General features: G+C 34.5%; 1 protein-coding gene across 1 annotated transcript; it reads right to left on the bottom strand.

Annotated features, from left to right (window-relative positions):
• Window positions 1-30: 30 nt before the first annotated feature.
• S6kII (Ribosomal protein S6 kinase II) lies at window positions 31-18,681 on the bottom strand. Its single transcript, XM_090109416.1, has 14 exons — window positions 18,476-18,681; window positions 17,717-18,001; window positions 17,272-17,457; window positions 16,641-16,925; window positions 15,872-16,026; window positions 15,679-15,766; window positions 14,559-14,689; window positions 9,121-9,279; window positions 8,755-8,892; window positions 7,569-7,775; window positions 5,644-5,843; window positions 5,158-5,255; window positions 4,453-4,677; window positions 31-3,548 (listed from the first exon to the last, which is right to left on the bottom strand). Exons 1-14 carry the CDS (start codon window positions 18,530-18,532, stop codon window positions 3,438-3,440), a joined length of 2,325 nt encoding a protein of 774 aa, XP_089965542.1. The 5' UTR covers window positions 18,533-18,681; the 3' UTR covers window positions 31-3,437.
• Between the last annotated feature and the right edge of the window lie 729 nt (window positions 18,682-19,410).

Here is a 19,410-nt window from a genome sequence, read left to right as displayed (position 1 = left end):
CAAGGAAGCATGGTAAAATAAAACTTCACATTAAGCAATATCAACAATATATTACATCTCATCTCAAGAATTCCTACTTTAACAACTTACATTAATAATTGTATTCTATTCGAAAGATAGAAAAATAGATGTGACAAAATAACATTAACATCAACACCATTACAGAATACAGAATAACACTTCTCAAATTGTGTACTTATTCTGGTCCTGCATTTTTAGTTATAGTTGGAGATCTGCATACAACATTCACTTAGTATATGTGCCATAGAAAAACCTACAAATGGACTTTGTGATACAGTAAGAAAATAGATCTTAATAATTATTTAACAAGTTACCTCATTGTGACGGAAGAATCAATTTGCAATAGTAAATGTCATTTTTATTTGTCTACAAATCTACTAGTTATTAATACATATGTTAAATGCTAATTTGTGCATTAATCTATACTTTTGACCAGTTAGAACAAGTCAAGACTCCAACATTGCACTATCAAATCTCATGTGCGTTAATATCTCTAATAATGGAAAAGCATTGACTGGCCTTTGAGCACAATATTCTTAGGAGCATATTTATTTGAGAGAATGGTATATATTTCTGTATATTATCAATAATGTTCTGGTAAGAAACTGATGTGGGTATAGCGATTATGCTAATTGAATAAATGTTAGCAATTTCAGTATGGATTTTAAGTTATTTATTTTTTAATATTTCCAACATATCTATGAATTTAAACAACAGTTACACTTCAATTTCTCACCAAGATTATATAAACTATAATTGAAATGCCCTCACAAGTTGTAGAATACAGAGTTTGTAAATATGTAATTAAAAAATATGTTAGTACATATTCAACTTAATATAAATTATAAACAATTTATTTTAGAATGAATATACATTTATCATGACCTTATCCAAAAATATATAAATAGTGTGTTGTTGTGCACTTTTATTACCATGATATGACATACTATGACAAGTTTCTATTAGATATGTCCAATGAGTACCTCTAAAATGACTAAAATATACTGTACGAAGAATCATATAATATAAGGAAAAGTATAAATAGTAAATACTGACTCGGAAAGTACTTAATAAATAAATATATTAAGCGAACACTCAAATAGATATCAAAATAGGATGTGCGTGTCAGTTTTATCTTATTACTTTAGCAAATGAATTAATATTTTACTTACATATTTAGGTATATTTATTTATCTAAGATATTAAACATCGCAAAATGATATATATTTGTAAATTATTAAAAAATAAGTACATTGTTAATAAAAAATAATAATAAGTAACAAATAAATTTCAAGTTTATCTGAAATGGCTAAAGAAATGCAGAATATTTCAATAAACAAGTTGAATGCAGCCCTTATAGTACCTAATATTGACTAAACACGCTAGATCTTTGGTAAAAATGTAAATAACATCAACCACACTAGTAATTGATAATATATTAATTTAATTAAGAATATAAAAATATACATTGAAGTTAATAAACGGTTTTAAAAACCTCCACCATTTTTTATCTGTTTACACTTATATGCCACATTAGTATTATGCTTATAAATACTGACAGTATGTATCACTTCAATTAAGCATTTTTTTATTATATTATGACGTAATTGATTACTTTTAAAATGTGTATTTAAAAATACAGAAATGCTCTACTTTTATTTTTTTATTTTTTAGTAATATTAAATTTTATTTTGAACATTTAGTAATGGTTCCCATACGTATTAACATCTACCATTTCAAAAATATGAAATTAGTCAATACTTAACAGTAAATGGAATTAGAGTTAAATTTAGAAATAGAGTTTTCTGTTAGGCCTTACAAGTATCTCAATAAGATTAATAAATGAAAATAGTATTATAGTTACCTAGTTAAAATATTAAAGTTAAGTTCCTTTCGCTAAGTTCATTAAAATACATATTTATTAGTGTTATGTTAAGAGAAGATAAGCTTGTTGTATAGCTAACCAAAGTGTTACAAAGCCTTCAAAAAAGAATAAATTTGAATCGCCATCTAAAATAAATATAAATTTCAAAATATTCAGTTTAAAGCAACATGGCACCAAAAGGTTTTCCGAGGTGGGTAAGAAGCGTGTGTTATAAAAATATAATCTTTTAAATTTCTATAAATCTCATTAGCAATTTGAAGGAAGACCACATTAATGTACTTTCACTTCGCGAATCTAAACATTAAATTAATTGTGACATGGAATGTCTTTATAATACTTATACTAATTGCTATAAAATTAAATACTTTATATAGAGTTGGTATCTAAAATACTTAAATAATTTTTCTCCTCATAATTTATATCACGAGAATAAAGCTACAAAATTATACTGATTTATTATGCTCGATTTATATTTCACATCATGTAATTTGTGTGTCAAATTGATCGTCATTGACCTAATAAAAGTTTTATAAAAATAAATAATAAAACACGTATGTTCTCGAAAACATAGTACCTATACTATTTTTTTTTTCTTTTTTGTTATATCGTGTCAAAATAAAAACAACTTTATGACTTCTATAATTTAATGCCCTGAAATAGGCATATTTAAATTCATCATTATCTTATTATGTATTTTCGTGACAATTTAAATATTTTAAGTGTTGATTTGAATTTGAGTTACCCCAGATATTTTAACAACGTCGTAATATTTCATATTACGGAACTATAAATATAAGGCGTGTCACCAATTTTGACCGCATTATATAACTTAGAGCCCTACTTATTATATAATCGACCTTAATTCATCTCGATAAGGTGAAAAATAGATTGGCAATATTTTTGTCAACATAGACTAGTTATGTAATTCTGCGCAGGAGTGGAAAATTTAACGGAGAAATGTTCTTGCGCTTCCATAGTTTTCTACATAGGCGTATACTTTAAAAATATTTCTATAGAAAATTTAGAATGCATGTAATATTTAGTGTGCTACGTAAAGCATTTTTCTTGACGCAAAAATCGTCTATTATCGAGAAACTACCTAACAACGGTTTGTTTTAAGTGATCAAGGTGAATCATTTTCAGAGTGTCTGATTTTTAACAAACTGCTTATTGTATTTTGGCAACACTGTCAAATCCTGAGTCGATTAATTTTCGACTTTAACCTCACACAAATTTTATATATGTATATTTTCATTTGTATGTCTTAAATATTTAACATTTTGCAAAGACACAAAATTTACATTTCATCCTATCGTTAAGCCAATTAATTCTTACTTGTCTCTTCTTGTCTTTCATAAGTTTCTTTCCTCTTTTTTTCTATACTTTTTCTTTTGAAGTGAAACTTCTTTATCGGGGTTGGACAAAAATTTAGTGTAACATTTTTGCGTTACGCCATACTCGTGACATTTTTAAGGTCATAAAGAAGTTTCACTTCTTACGTGTGTACTCTAGTACACGCATACATTTTTTTTTACAGTCGTGTAGGCGAGAATCTGCGCTGTGGTTTTATGCGTCTCTGTGCGAGTGTGGACTGGCTCACGGGACCCAACACGTGGGGAGCTAGCGGGGCTGACGTCATTGCCTGTGTATAATAAAAAACATAAATTATTTACTTTGTCTATTTTATTAGTCTTGATCTAGTATCGAAGTTTTGGAACCTAAATATTTGTCGCTTAAATTGCAGTTATATTAAAAAAAATCTGTGCGTAAGCTCGACTCATTTTAAAATATCTAACAATGTTTCGCACCTGGAACGTGCGACTCACAACGGGCCTTACACAACCATTCTACAGTTCAGAAGCTCGTGGACGCAATGTGGGCTCCAACTAATCCATACTAATATTATAAATGCGAAAGTAACTCTGTCTGTCTGTCTGTTATTCAATCACGCCTAAACTACTGAACCAATTTTCATGAAATTTAGTATGGAGATATTTTGATACCCGAGAAAGGACATAGGCTACTTTTTATCCCGGGAAAATGACGCAATCCCGGAAATCCCACGGGAACGGGAACTATGCGGGTTTTTCTTTGACTGCGGGGGCGAAGCCGCGGGCGGAAAGCTAGTAATCTATAAGTTATCTTCACACAATCAACAATCACACACACCTGGAAAGTCAAATCAGCAGCGGGCGGAGTATCTGCAGTTTGTGCTACTGCAGCAGGTCCACTATCACTCGGTGGAGGTTTACATAACCACGCATTATTTAGCAACTAAACTACGTGCCGTAGCTAGTCTCACTGACTATCTTAATAGTATTATAAAGGCGAAAGTTTGTAAGTATGGATGTTTGTTACTCTTTCACGTAAAAACTACTGAACCGATTACAATGAAATTTAGCACACATATAGAGGGTAACTTGGATTAACACATAGGATAGGTTTTATCCCGGAAATCCCACGGGAACGGGAACTATGCGGGTTTTTCTTTGACTGCGCGGGCGAAGCCGCGGGCGGAAAGCTAGTACTATAATAAGTTTACACACCTGGAACGTCAAATCCACAGCTCGTCTCAAATCAGCAACGGGCGGGGTATCCGCAGTTTGTGCTATATTAGCAGGTCCACTATCACTTGGCGGTTTACATAACCACGCCTCATGCAATAGTTCTGAAGCTCGTGGACGTAAAGCCGGTTCTAATTGTAACATGCGGCGAATGCAGGTGCGAGCCTCGCTTGATACTGACGCCCAAGCACCGCCCGATACTTCAACCTGTGAACGAGTTATACAAATATACTATTCTTTCAGTTTTATGTGTCTAAGGGACACACCGCGCGACCTCGCGTTCCATCGTTACAGTATTGTATTCACTGGAAAGTGTTTCATACTGGTCGAGGTGGTTGTTAATCATCTCAATAGATGGCGCGCGGTGTGTCCCTTAGACACATAAAACTGAAAGAACAAAATATATACTATATTAATTCCTTTTTATATTCACTTTTGTATGGTATTTAAAATATTATGTATGTGATATAATGCTAGAGAAAGGCAGATTGCACAAACCAGTAGCAACTAGCATGAATTATTCTTATAGCATTCATTAAAACATACACATTACATTATCCACCGATTAAGTTATAAATACCTAACTAAAAAGCCAAATAGCTAAACCTTTTTTATTAGATTGTGAAGCGCTTATAACTTTAAACAGGTAACTTATTAAATAGAAACAAAAAACGCATATAAACTCACCTTTCCTGATTCAATTCTGGCTAGTATGGCCTCGGGCGTGTCGTCACCAGTTGTAGCAAACGGCGTTCTACCAGACAGCATTATGTAGGCCAATACACCTAGAATATTTGTTTTAAATAAATATTACAAAGTAACCTTCAACTTGTAAGTCAAGTTATTATTCAAGCTTTACACAAAATAATATTATCTTGCTCCTTGCACAGAATATTTAAATCCACGTTTTTAGAAACTTGTCGGATAATTGGTTTAGTTATGATCCTAATAGGTGATATATGTCTTTAAACTAGCTGCTCCGCGTGGTTGCACCCCCGGGGCTCCACTGCTTTTGCTATAGCATGATGATATATAGCCTTTATCGACAAATAAGCTATCTAACACTGAAAGAATTTTTCAAATCGGACCAGTAGTTCCCCAGATTAGCGCGTTCAAACAAACAAACTCTTCAGCTTTATAATATTAGTATAGATTTACTTCATACAGACTCACCCAAACTCCATATATCACAAGCAGCATCATAACCAGCTCGCTTCAGTACTTCGGGAGCCACAAAGTTGGCTGTATAGCACGGAGTCATGAGCAAACCGTTTTCAGCCCGCAGTTGTTTGGCCAGACCAAAGTCTACTAGACGGATGTCTTCTGGACGCTTTTCCGCTCGAGCGAAGAGAATGTTTGATGGTTTTATGTCTCTGTAATGATTAGAAACTGACTTAATCATATCGATGAAGTGTATAGAATATTTTTATCCAGATACATTTACTATTTTATCCTATTATTGACGGAAATCCTGTTACTTTTAGTAATCCGACTCGAAGGACCAAATTCTATTCTTCACAATATGTATTTTTTTAGTGTTACTTTAAAAAAATGATACTAGAACAAAACTTTTTAAAAATTTTAATCTCCATAAATCTAAGTGGGACGTGTCCCACACAGATCGCGACTCATGACTCCGTCATAGCCAAGACACAACCACCCTCTTCATAATGCATAATTTTTAATGTGTGTATCATGTATGTATTTATGTGTGTGTATGTTATGGTGGGTACAGACTGGTGAAACGTAACATACAATGAAATAATTTACCGTACACATTGCTGCAATGTATCATGAAAGGTACACACTTTGTAACAATTTCTTATAGTTTGGACATCTTGTGCGCGCGAAATGTGCATTTCACGCGCATGCTACGAGCATTTCAAGCCGCGCGCGGAACGATCCATGATTTGTCGGTTTTTCGAACGAACACAAAGGGGCAAGGAACACGAACGCGGGAGGTTCGTGGTGAATGCGCGTTAAGAGCGCGCTATGCGTCCACGCTTGCAGCGAACATGCAATGAAAGGCAGAATTATACATTTCATGTTACGTTTCACCAGTCTGTACCCACCTTTAGTGTATATGTGTGTACCTGTGCACCACGGTGTGCGCGTGCAGGTAGTGCACGGCGTGCAGCACGTTGCGCAGTATGTGTGTACCTGTGCACCACGGTGTGCGCGTGCAGGTAGTGCACGGCGTGCAGCACGTTGCGCAGTATGTGTGTACCTGTGCACCACGGTGTGCGCGTGCAGGTAGTGCACGGCGTGCAGCACGTTGCGCAGTATGTGTGTACCTGTGCACCACGGTGTGCGCGTGCAGGTAGTGCACGGCGTGCAGCACGTTGCGCAGTATGTGTGTACCTGTGCACCACGGTGTGCGCGTGCAGGTAGTGCACGGCGTGCAGCACGTTGCGCAGTATGTGTGTACCTGTGCACCACGGTGTGCGCGTGCAGGTAGTGCACGGCGTGCAGCACGTTGCGCAGTATGTGTGTACCTGTGCACCACGGTGTGCGCGTGCAGGTAGTGCACGGCGTGCAGCACGTTGCGCAGTATGTGTGTACCTGTGCACCACGGTGTGCGCGTGCAGGTAGTGCACGGCGTGCAGCACGTTGCGCAGTATGTGTGTACCTGTGCACCACGGTGTGCGCGTGCAGGTAGTGCACGGCGTGCAGCACGTTGCGCAGTATGTGTGTACCTGTGCACCACGGTGTGCGCGTGCAGGTAGTGCACGGCGTGCAGCACGTTGCGCAGTATGTGTGTACCTGTGCACCACGGTGTGCGCGTGCAGGTAGTGCACGGCGTGCAGCACGTTGCGCAGTATGTGTGTACCTGTGCACCACGGTGTGCGCGTGCAGGTAGTGCACGGCGTGCAGCACGTTGCGCAGTATGTGTGTACCTGTGCACCACGGTGTGCGCGTGCAGGTAGTGCACGGCGTGCAGCACGTTGCGCAGTATGTGTGTACCTGTGCACCACGGTGTGCGCGTGCAGGTAGTGCACGGCGTGCAGCACGTTGCGCAGTATGTGTGTACCTGTGCACCACGGTGTGCGCGTGCAGGTAGTGCACGGCGTGCAGCACGTTGCGCAGTATGTGTGTACCTGTGCACCACGGTGTGCGCGTGCAGGTAGTGCACGGCGTGCAGCACGTTGCGCAGTATGGGCGCGGCCTCCCGCTCGCTGAGCTGGCGGCGCTGCGTGATGTGCTCCAGCAGCTCGCCGCCGCGGCACAGCTCCGTCACCGCCAGTATGCGCCCGCCCTCTTCGTACACCCCGCGCAGGGTTATTATGTGCGGGTGCTGGCTGTATCTGGAATTTTTATGAAAAAAAAATGAAAATATTCTATAGTCGAGCCAATTTAATAGGCAACATTTGACGTCTATCAATTTTATCTTCCAAGAGAGGTAACCTGCTTAAAAACATTGATTAAAGTGAATTAATCGATACGGATTTGAAACATTTGTAAATCGAATTTATTAATTTATGATGATTTTTGTTCACAAGTAATCAATGCATTCGATTCTAGATGTCAGATCTCGATTTTTAGAGTAACATCTCTGGTATTTAAAAAGAAAAAAGGTTTATTAACACAAAATTGTAGCGACGTCAGTTCTTCAATTCAGAAATTGTTTATTATGTTTAGAATGGTTCATCAGTAAAATGAAATCTTAAAATTACTTGTATCGGTCATTATTATTATAAATATGTAATCGTTATTGAAAAAAGTTAAGCAAATGTGCAGATCTAACAGTAAGAAATATCGTGTTATTCTATGTTGTCGTTACTAGGTTACGTTGTTGAATTTTGTTGAACTGTCAAATGTTGCCTATTAAAATGGCTCTACTATAATGAAAACTGTTTTTTTTTCCATGAAACGAGATGCACAAAAGGGTGATAGCGGACTCGAATTTGACGAAGGATAAACTTCTTAGCCTTGATTATAGACATAAGATTGTGTGTCGTTCAGTTTTCTACCGCTTGCGCTTTAGTGAATGTGCATCTGAAACTGACATTGCATCACTACTTACCATCAGGTAGTGATGCAGTCAAATACCTGACTATTGTATTTAAAAAACAAAATGCAATGTCAAGGCATCATCCATTAAAAGAATATATTGACCCAGTTGTTAGAAACCTTGATACACACTTGAAATTAATTTAATATTTAAACGAAATGCATATTAATGTTTCTTTAATAGGTTTCCTATTTAATGATTATTATTACTAGCTTAGGTTCTATCTATTTAATAATAATAGCATTCATAAATATATCAAGGTACTGCATTACCTTAGAAGTATTTCAATTTCTTCTCTAGGATCATACTGTAGTTTGTCCATTATTTTAACTGCATACTGTGTCCTAGAAGTTTTGTGTTCACACAAACGGACTACTGAAAACGAACCTGTTCCTAACTCGCCCATTAATCTGAAAAAATATTTTATAATCTTAAATACCTATAGTTACAAACTAAAAACACACTTTACATACAGGTGAAGCTATAAAAAATTGTTTTGAAAGACAACAAGACAACAACCTATAACCGTATTTTTGTGGAGTAAAACAATAGTTTACATAACATAAAATGTCTGCGAAGAATATTATTTTTTTTAAAGATTATACATTATTGATATACATATCTTAAACACAATTTACCTGTATTCATCAAAGAAATTATTTTTGTTGACAATTCCAGACCAAAACTCCTCAGTGGATGTCTTAGCTTGCGCAACATGATTTTGGTTTTGGTTTGCATTTGTGACAGTTTTGTTATTATCATCATTTAATAGACATGGCGCGACGAAACTAAAACCCCTGAAATAAATTAATTTCTATTAATAATAAAAAATCATTTGTAAACTATGTACATATTATTATGCATATTTTTTTATTAGGACTGAACAGAAAAAAATAATAAAGAGAACAAATACTTGAATGATAAGACCATCTAATAAAAAATTCTATTTCTTTTTTGTTATTATTTAATTGTTCTAAGTATTCGTTATACTTTATAATTAAATTATTTACGTCGGCATTTCGAGGAAGAGATTGTGTACCATCAAACTATTTCAAATCATAATCATAGAATTCAGTACACGGTAAAATCTTATAAGATCGATATTTCAAATATTTTAAAATAAAGGAAATTTCCACGTATTAGATAAATATGACCATAAACACGTGTCGCAATGTTTTCCGAACAAGATTAATCTCGTGCATGATGCAAAGATAAAAATTCTCATATATATTGCATATTGCTAGTGTTTGTGCATTGTCTCGGTTTTATTTGTTCCTCATTATATAATTGTGTGAACAACGTCATGAAAATCGTGTTTACTTTACGCAAGATTAGGAAGTTGTCTACAAACAAACGTAGAGTGAAATTGTTGGATAGATAAGATAAGTTGCAGTTTATGTGATAACAAAATTCGGAAAACAAATTTTGTCATTTTACCATTAATTCCCAGAAGAATGTTTGAATTGTTATGACTAAGGCGTTAAACATTAACTTGAATAAATATAAATGATTTCTATCTAGTTCTTAATTAAAAATTATAAATATCACAGAATGAGTATGATTGTACTTGTGTCCTATACATATGTAATGTCTGGTTTGAGATGTGTTCTACGCAGATTTAGATTAAAAAAAACAGCGTGTGTGCCGAGCACACGTGTCAGAAGTGAAACTTCTTTGGCAAGACTCAAAGATACTGGTACGGTACGGACCATAGAAATCTAAATAACAAGACACTAGAAGTGGTAAGCGCGCGTGACCTTGTCGCCACTCAGGTGACTTTCACAACACCAGCGTGTTCGTCACTGTTCAGTTGCTCTGGAGACGTATGTGTATAAACATGGTGTGTTTCAGCATATCCCATTGCGGAAATTCTTCCACAAGTTGTAATTATACTAATAAAGGAATAATTTTTTTTCTTTATCGCCGTTATATATATCAGAACATTTATCCCCATTTTATAAATCTCTGCATGCAAAAACTAGAAATGTTGCAAAAGAAAAAGGTATTCGCTTCGTGTGGGTAAGGAATGGAAGGATTTTCACTCGTAAGGACGAGTATTCCCAATCTGTTCAGATAAAGAATTTCGAGTGTCTTGCAAAAATTCAATAAAGATTAAAAAAAAAAAATCAAACTAGACCTATTTTTTTCTGTATTAACATTCAATATTTACTATCAAAATTTTCGGGGTATGAAGACGAAATTGGATCACATAAGACTTATGTCACTACAAAACCACTACGAAGTAATAATTGGCACTGAAACATGGCTCGATAATTCTATATATGACAAAGAAGTTTTTAATGAAAATTACATATTGTATAGAAGAGATCGAGAATCTACAGAATCTTCAAAAATCAAAGGAGGTGGAGTTATTATAGCTGTATCCAAATCTATCCATTCTGTTCGATTTCGACACTTTGAAAGTCCCCACGAAGATCTTTGGGTATCACTTAGGTGTAAGATTAATGGTATGGTAAAAGATATTGTAATATGCGCGGTTTATATAGCACCGCCAGTGTGTCCCGATATTTTGAACTGTGTTTTAGATAATATCAATAATGTAATTCAATCTAATTCTAGTGAAGTTTTGGTAATTGGCGACTTTAACTTAGGTTTCATTGATTGGGAGTTAGAAGATGACTTATTACGTCCTTGTAATTATTCCAATATTTTAGGGACATCACTGATTGACTTTATGTCTCAAAATGATCTTATTCAATTTAACAGTATTAAAAATTTTAAACAACGGACGTTAGACTTAGTTTTTGGACGTTTTTGTAACATTAAAGTCTCAAAGGTTACTGTTCCCTTATCAAAACTAGATCCTTACCACCCCGCAATCTGTATAAAAATAGCTTCGATTACATGTAATTATTTGAGACACAAACCGCTTGAAATTCACAACTTTTTTAAAGCCGATTTCAGTGTTATTAACTCTGAACTGTCTAAAATTGAATGGGAACAGGAACTTTTGCCTTGTGATGATGTCAATATCATGGTTTCTAAATTTTATAAAATTATCTATAAAACTATTGATGCTCATGTACCCAAACGGATTATTAAAAGTAATAAATACCCAATTTGGTATACAACTGACCTTAAGAAACTAATATCTGAGAAGGAAAAAATTCGCAAGAGGCTAAAAATATATCACAATCCGAGGGACAAGCTAGAGGTAGGTATCTTAAACAAAAGGATAAGCGATCTAATTAAGATCCGTTACAAGGAATACATTTCTAGTATTGAGTCATCTATTATACAAAACCCTAAGAAATTTTGGGCGTTTATAAATAACCGAAAAAGTGGTTCATCAAATATTCCATCCGAAATGAAACTAGGCAATGTAACGTCTGATACGGGGCAGGGTATTTGCAAACTTTTCGCTTCTCATTTTGAGTCGATTTATTCCAAGAGTGATAAGAATTTTATTTCTGATACTGAGGACAAGTATCCCCAATTCTTTATCCACAATATCGCCTTGAGTCAGGACCATATAGCAAAATTACTCCAATCTCTTGATTCTAGTAAAGGTGCCGGGCCTGATGGTGTACCACCCTTGTTTATAACTAGAACATACACAAATCCGTCACTTCCTCTGAAAATTATATTTCAAAAATCTCTTGATTCTTCACTCTTTCCTAAACAATGGAAACTTGCTAATGTTATACCTATTCACAAAAAAGGAGATAAGAATGACACCAAAAATTACCGTCCTATATCTATATTGAACACGTTTTCTAAAGTATTTGAACGCTTGGTGCTTTCCACTATTATGCCATACTTCAATAATCTAATTAACGATTTTCAACACGGTTTTTGTAAAAACCGCTCAACGGTCTCAAACTTGCTACATTATGCTTTTTACATCTGCAATAATCTCGACAGTGGCAGTGAAGTAGATGCTGTATACACTGACTTTAGTAGTGCTTTCGATAGGGTGGATCATTTCACTCTCTTACAAAAATTAAAAAATTATGGATTCCACGGGCGTCTTTTGGATTGGTTTCGTTCTTATCTTCACAATAGAATACAAAGAGTTACCGTGGGGGGTTATACGTCCCATGAATTTGTTGCAACTTCTGGTGTCCCTCAGGGCTCGCATCTAGGCCCGGCCCTTTTCTTGATTTTTATTAATGATATTTCAGACTGTGTAAAATATAGTCAATGTGCAATTTTTGCAGATGATTTAAAATTGTACAGGACGGTAAATAGTTTAGCAGATGCATTTTTACTTCAACAAGACATAAATGCTGTTCATAAATGGTGTACTGATAATAGGATGGAAATTAATGTTGACAAGTGTTTACATATTAAATTCTCTAGAAAAATTAAAAAATTGAATTCAGATTATTACATTAACATGGAACTTATCAAGGAAGTATCTGTTGCTCGCGATTTGGGTGTATACTTTGACTCTAAACTTACTTTCTCACATCACTTTGAGGATATTATTTCAAAAGCATGGCGTATGTTGGGTTTTATCAAAAGGAATACTAAGGATTTTCACAGAACTGCGCCTTTGGTTATTTTATTCAATTCTCTCGTCCGCAGTGTGCTGGAATATGCTAGTGCAATATGGAACCCTCACTATCAACGACACATTGCACGAATAGAAAAAGTACAAAAGGCATTCACAAAATTTTTAGCTTTTAAGGATGCTCACATCAACTATAGGGCCCCATACAACGATAGGTTAGAGCATTTCAAACTTATTTCTTTGGAAAATCGTCGTCACCTTTTGGATCTTTATACTTTGCATAAAATCGTAAATGACAATCTAAACACCAATCTTTTAACTTATATTAATTTAACTGTTCCCCGTTCAATCCCACGTTATGCGATAGTTAATACCTTTTCTGCCTCTTCGTCTCGTACAAACTTAAAGAAGTATAGCCCCATGAACAGACTAATGCGTGCTTTCAATAAGATTAATATAAATAATGATGTTGACATCTTTCACGACTCATTTTGGTCCTTCAAGAATAAAATTATCAAAATTATCTCTATGGACACTGTTATTTAATTCCTGTAAAAATGTAATTGAATTCCTATAATTATTTTTGACAATATTGTTTTCACATTGCTCTATATCTGACATTTTTTTTCTGTGTATAATTATTTAAATTAAATACTTAATTCAATCCAATTCTCAAGTAATGCTGTATGTACCTATAATTAGTAGCCAATTTAGATTAAGACTTTATGTACGATTACTTATATAATGTTACAAATTGAGTTACTGTTGGTGCATCTATAAATAAATAAATAAATAAATAAATAAATATTTCATCGGTAAATATTTCTTTTTTAGAAATAATGCCGTTTTTCCTTAAAATTATAGAATATTTACAAGTATTACGAGTGTCACCATAGTAATCGAAATAACAATGAATGACACAGTCTACCATTCTTATTATCACGTTTAACACAAATTTCAACCTTATTTCTATGAGTTTATGTTCAAAGTTATATCTATTGAAAATTGACAACTTCTGTTGTAGAAAAGCCGAATTTTTTCGTATTGGAACAAAAAGAAACAAAACGTCTCATATACTTAGGGATGTTATTCTAAAATAAACCGTAAATTCGTTCGTTAGGATACATATTAAAAAGCTTAATTTAATATTTAAGTTAGTTTTCACTAAAATCAAGCTGTCCAATAAAAGGCATAGTTTACTTGTGTGTACTGTTTAGCTATCGGTTTAAATGTGTTGATTTTGGCGACAGCGGTTTTCATATGAATTATGACATTATAGCACTTCTATGTGTCTTGTTATTTAGATTTCTATGGTACGGACGGTATTGCAATTTACTCTCAACGCGCCTAACTAAAGAAGTTTCACTTCAAAAATAACGGATCAAACAGCAAATTTTTACTAATATTATAAAGCAGAAGAGTTTGTTTGAATGCGCTAATCACAAAAACTTCTGGTACAATTTGAAAAATTCATTCCGTGTTAGATAGCCCATTTATCGAGGAAGTCTATATGCTACATATCATCACGCTAAGACCAATAGGAACGGAGCCTAGTGGGTAAAACCGCGGGACACAGCTAGTAATCACAAACAAACGCACCGAAACAGTTCGTGCGCGTTGGCGGATGCGGGCACACCGGGCGAGTCCCGCGGCGTGCGGCACGTGAACTCCGAGTCGAAGTAGTACGCGTCGTCCGCGCGGGACACCGCCGGGCGGAACGGGGGCACCACCTAAAGGGATTTTTTTATACTTTTCACACATAGCTAGAGAATACAATCCCGGAATCCCGATTCTCGACCCTTTTCTGATCCCGAAAATCCCGAAAATACCGGGATTAGCCAAGTGGCTAATCCCGGTATTTTCGGGATTGATATAAACAGCTATTCTATTGTGCATTCTACGATCCGTTGCGCCTTAACTATGACCTAGCCTAGATTAGCATAAAATTATATAACGATAAAAAACAAACCTAAGGTATGATACGGATACGGACTATACTGGTACGGCCCTAATAATAGTAGACCTTAGAAGGGATTTTCCCACTTGGAATTTTTTTCAATAAGGTAATTCCGCTTCGCTTAAGGTAACTCCCCGACGCAGACGGGCTAACAGGGGAATCACCCAATCACCTCATATCAAAATATTGTTGCAGGGAAATTCCCCTTCGGATTCCCTGAACGAAAGAAATTCGAAATAGTGCTTTTGATTTATATATTTTTTATTTTATTTTAGTATTATTGCAACTAACAATATTAAAAACATTTTAGAACCCAATTCCCACATAAGGCTGATCCCGGGATTACCCATCAAATATCCCGTAATCCCGGGATTGAAAAACATGCTCGGGATTGTATTCTCTACACATAGCACGATCTGATGCCATACTAACGCCCAGGCACAGAGCAAACATCGATATTAATCACACAAATAGACTCCCACTTCATTAATCTGTCAGTCCTCGGATCACAGACACAATAGAAAATCTATTGTGTCTCGGCCCGATCGGGCCGCTCGGTGGTCAATGGGTTAATTCATTTACATATGACATACACTATGTTTTACAATATTGGATATGGTCATATGAGTACCATGGAAAAGTACAGATAACAATAAAAAAATATTAATTACGATCAGCACAGCTTCTGTTTAATGAAAAAATATATGAAGGTATACATTAGAACATATTAGATATGTAACAAAAATACCTTTTTTTACATACCTCTTTTTTCAAAAGTCCTTCCCAATCTATACTTGCAAAGAATTCATGGTTCTTAATGTCTTCTATACCATTTGGACCGGCTCCCAATCTTAAAAGTTAAATATTCTTCAGCATATTGAAACTAATTTATACTTTGTTAAAACATCAAATATCCAAAAAAATGTGTATATTAGAAAATAAAAAACGAACCTACCTGTTTTGTGGATTTCTCTTAAACAATGCACGCAATAAAGATTGTGCCTCCTCACTAAGGTTGGCTGGCATGCCAAGCTTAGCTTTTAGTATTTGTGTCATTGTTTCATGTCTGGTTGCACCATGAAAAGGAAGATTTCCTGTTAACATTTCAAACTGCAACAAAATTAAGAGATTATTTATGTTTCTGTTGATATAATGCTGCTGAAAAATCACAAAAAAAGCTGCGAAATCGCTATTTATTGAATATTTGTATTGAAGTTATATGCAGTTTGAATTGGTATAATATGCTTGTAATATGATAAGTTTGCAGTCTATGAGTCAAGACACACATTTGTGACAATGGATTTTGGGTTGGATTTTTATTAACTTAACTATAATGTGTATGAATGATGTTGATCTTCATTATGCACTTAATTAAAAAAACATAACAAATGATGGTTGCATTTTAAGCAAGTAACTTAACTTTTATGATCAAAAAATTTTAGACTACCTTCAAATTTTAATGGGTTTAAACAAACTGGATTTATATTACAATAAAATCTAATTAACAAGAAACTCAACATTCATATAAACAACAAAAAAATGTTGTGTGGTTTTAAGAAACCACGGTAAAAGTGAAACTGTTCGAACGGTTCCGAACACTGTCACACGAACACTGACGGTCTGTAGGTATACCTACTCGGCAGCCGCGATACACGCGACATGCGCTACACAGACCAAAAAGTTTGAGACGATGTAATAAAAGTTTCACTTTAACAAATACATACCATAAGGACTCCAAACGACCACCAATCGGCTGCAAAAGTGTGTCCCTTTCTATTAACTACCTCTGGTGCCATATATTCAACAGTGCCACAAAAACTATAAGCCTTGTCGCTACTCGGTGGGAGTTTGGACAGACCAAAATCTGTGAGAGCTATGTGACCGTCTGCGTCTAATAAAATATTCTCTGGCTTTAAATCCCTGTATATGATTCCCAATTTGTGCACATGTTCTAACGCTAATGCTAACTCTGCTAAATAGAATTTTACATCCTCTTCAGTGAACATTACCTTAAAATAATAAATAGTCATATTAATTTACATAACATCCATACTTCCATACTAATATTATAAATGCGAAAGTAACTCTGTCTGTCTGTCTGTTACTCAATCACGCCTAAACTACTGAACCAATTTGCATGAAATTTGGTATGGAGATATTTTGATACCTGAGAAAGGACATAGGCTACCTTTTATTGCGAAATATGTACCATGGGCGAAGCCAGGGCGGACCTCTAGTTTGAATATAAATTGAAATTATTTTACAACATAACCCAGGAATATTTAAGTACATGATAGCTGTTAGAGGAAAACAATCCTCAAAACAGACATGAATTATATATTTTTAGTTATTTACCTCTTTACTAAGTCTTGAAAATAGGTCACCACCACGTAAAAAATCTAATATTAAATATAATTTCCCAGCAGTTTGAAATGCATAATGTAGTTTAACAATAAACGGATGTCCCATTTCTACTAAAATATTTCTTTCCATCTTTGTTCTTTCACGATCTCTTACTTTTAAAGTTGCTTTCTTAAGTACCTGAAATGTAAGGACACAATTTAAAACTATTAATACAATTGCCTCAATTGAATTCATCTAAAAAATTAAACATACAGTAATTTTTTAGAAATTTTTAATTTTTTAAATATAAACAGATGCAAACTCAAGCTTTTTACAAAGCGATTTCACATACGTATAATATCTCAAAATTAGTATTACAATGAATAGAATGTGGGAAACTAAATCTTTTGTATTCATGTCCCGAATGAAATAACAATCATTGAAACAAAGTTCTTACCTTCATAGCATACAAAGTGCCAGCATCAGGCCCACTAACTTTACGCACTAAGAACACTTTCCCAAATGAACCTTCTCCAAGAACTTTGAGCAACTCAAACTGTGATGGATCTGCTTTTTCATGCCCTTCTTTGACGACATCTTGAAGTTCCACCTCCCGTTCAAAACTGAGATCACTGGTATTTGATATTGTAGATTCCAGGCTCTCTGTAGTAGAGGTCTGGCGAGACTCTGAATTCTCGACAACCATTGGAAGACTGTTTGCTGCCTGGGAGGCGATGCCGCGCTATAATATAAAAAAATCACGAATTGAAGATTCAAAATTGAACTAATGCTAATTCTTAATAACAGCACAGACGCTCGAGGGCACGTCATTAATTATAAAGAATACAAAGAGAACAATGCTATTATATCAACAGCGTAATAACGAATTAATAAGGAAACATGTTTTCAAACCATCCTTACGTGAATATAGATAAGAAGTAAAATTGGTAAAACAAATAGCAAGCCTGTTTATTTAAAATATGAGTTGATAATTCGTGCACTATATATTTGTTATTCAGAATTATTCCACGGTATTATGCACAAAAGGGCGTTTCAATGTGTAATGTAAATAATACCCAAACTGAAGGCCAGTGAAATCAAACGATATTCACAGATGTGACACAGCTCAGGAATGACTAATCGAGAAGTAATACTTAAAATGTGGGTAATTAAATAATCAGAATATACAAACAAAACAAATTCTATAGTTAATTACCGAGACATCTCCAACATTTTGCATGCGCCAAGGATCTGTGGCATTTGCCAAAGGCATAGCTTTTAGCTTAATATAACACACATTCAGTAAAATAAAATTATCATAAAAAATGTTCAGTTCTACATTTACGGAATGCACTATCAGTTTTTATTAAAGTCATTCATTAGAATTCGATAAAATGATAGGAATGCAAAAAGTCTTCACAGATAGCCAAATAAAAAATTCGTAATCACTGCCTCAGATTGTATTACTACCACAGATTACTACACGCAACAGATAAGAAAAAAGTGTAGATTAAAAAAAGCTACCATAGACACAAGTTGTTTGTTCAAATTTGAAACCGTCTTAGAAAAAAATAATCTTCTAATGACTAATCAATATATAAATGTTTATGTAAATCCTTATAAAATATCCTGTAAGCTTGTTATGAAACTCTATTTACCAAATATGCGATATATTTTTGTGTATAAACTGTGCTATGTTTGACCATAAGATGGCTTAAAAAAATATTAACATTTGTGTTAACATTCAAATTGATATTCAAATACAAAAAGAATACAAATATTAACTTTATAAAGGTAATAATATAATACTCCTAGATATTATATTTATAAGATGTTGGCAACTATTATAAGTCTGTATTTCGAACTGTCATTATCGCAATTTTATGTAATCTGTAATTATTTAAGAATATAGGTGGCAATTTCAAATTGGAATGCTACAATTTTAATGTACCTATATTTAAGATAGTTAAATAAGAAAAAACGATTTCGAATAGATCAATAGAATATTATGTATGAGAATTTGTACTTATTGTTTCATGCTGTTTATATTTTAAAAGTTTATTATGATAGAAATACTAGTACTCTAAGTATATCCTAATTTTTACTAAAATCGAAATTTATAGATACAATACGGATACAATTTACATGACG

The sequence above is a fragment of the Colias eurytheme genome, chromosome 14, assembly GCF_061535395.1.
Source record: "Colias eurytheme isolate Ceu_HAF_F1 chromosome 14, ilColEury1 Martin Lab GWU primary, whole genome shotgun sequence".
Classification (NCBI taxonomy): Eukaryota; Metazoa; Arthropoda; class Insecta; order Lepidoptera; family Pieridae; genus Colias; species Colias eurytheme.
This window is presented reverse-complemented; position numbering and strand designations above follow the sequence as displayed.

Coding starts and splice junctions, on each gene's coding strand:
- S6kII (XM_090109416.1), bottom strand. CDS start 18,532: ATGCCTTTGGCAAATGCCACAGATCCTTGGCGCATGCAAAATGTTGGA. Junction 18,002..18,475: donor AAAATGTTGGAGATGTCTCG/GTAATTAACTAT, acceptor TTTATATTATAG/CGCGGCATCGCCTCCCAGGC. Junction 4,678..5,157: donor CCAGAATTGAATCAGGAAAG/GTGAGTTTATAT, acceptor ACTCGTTCACAG/GTTGAAGTATCGGGCGGTGC.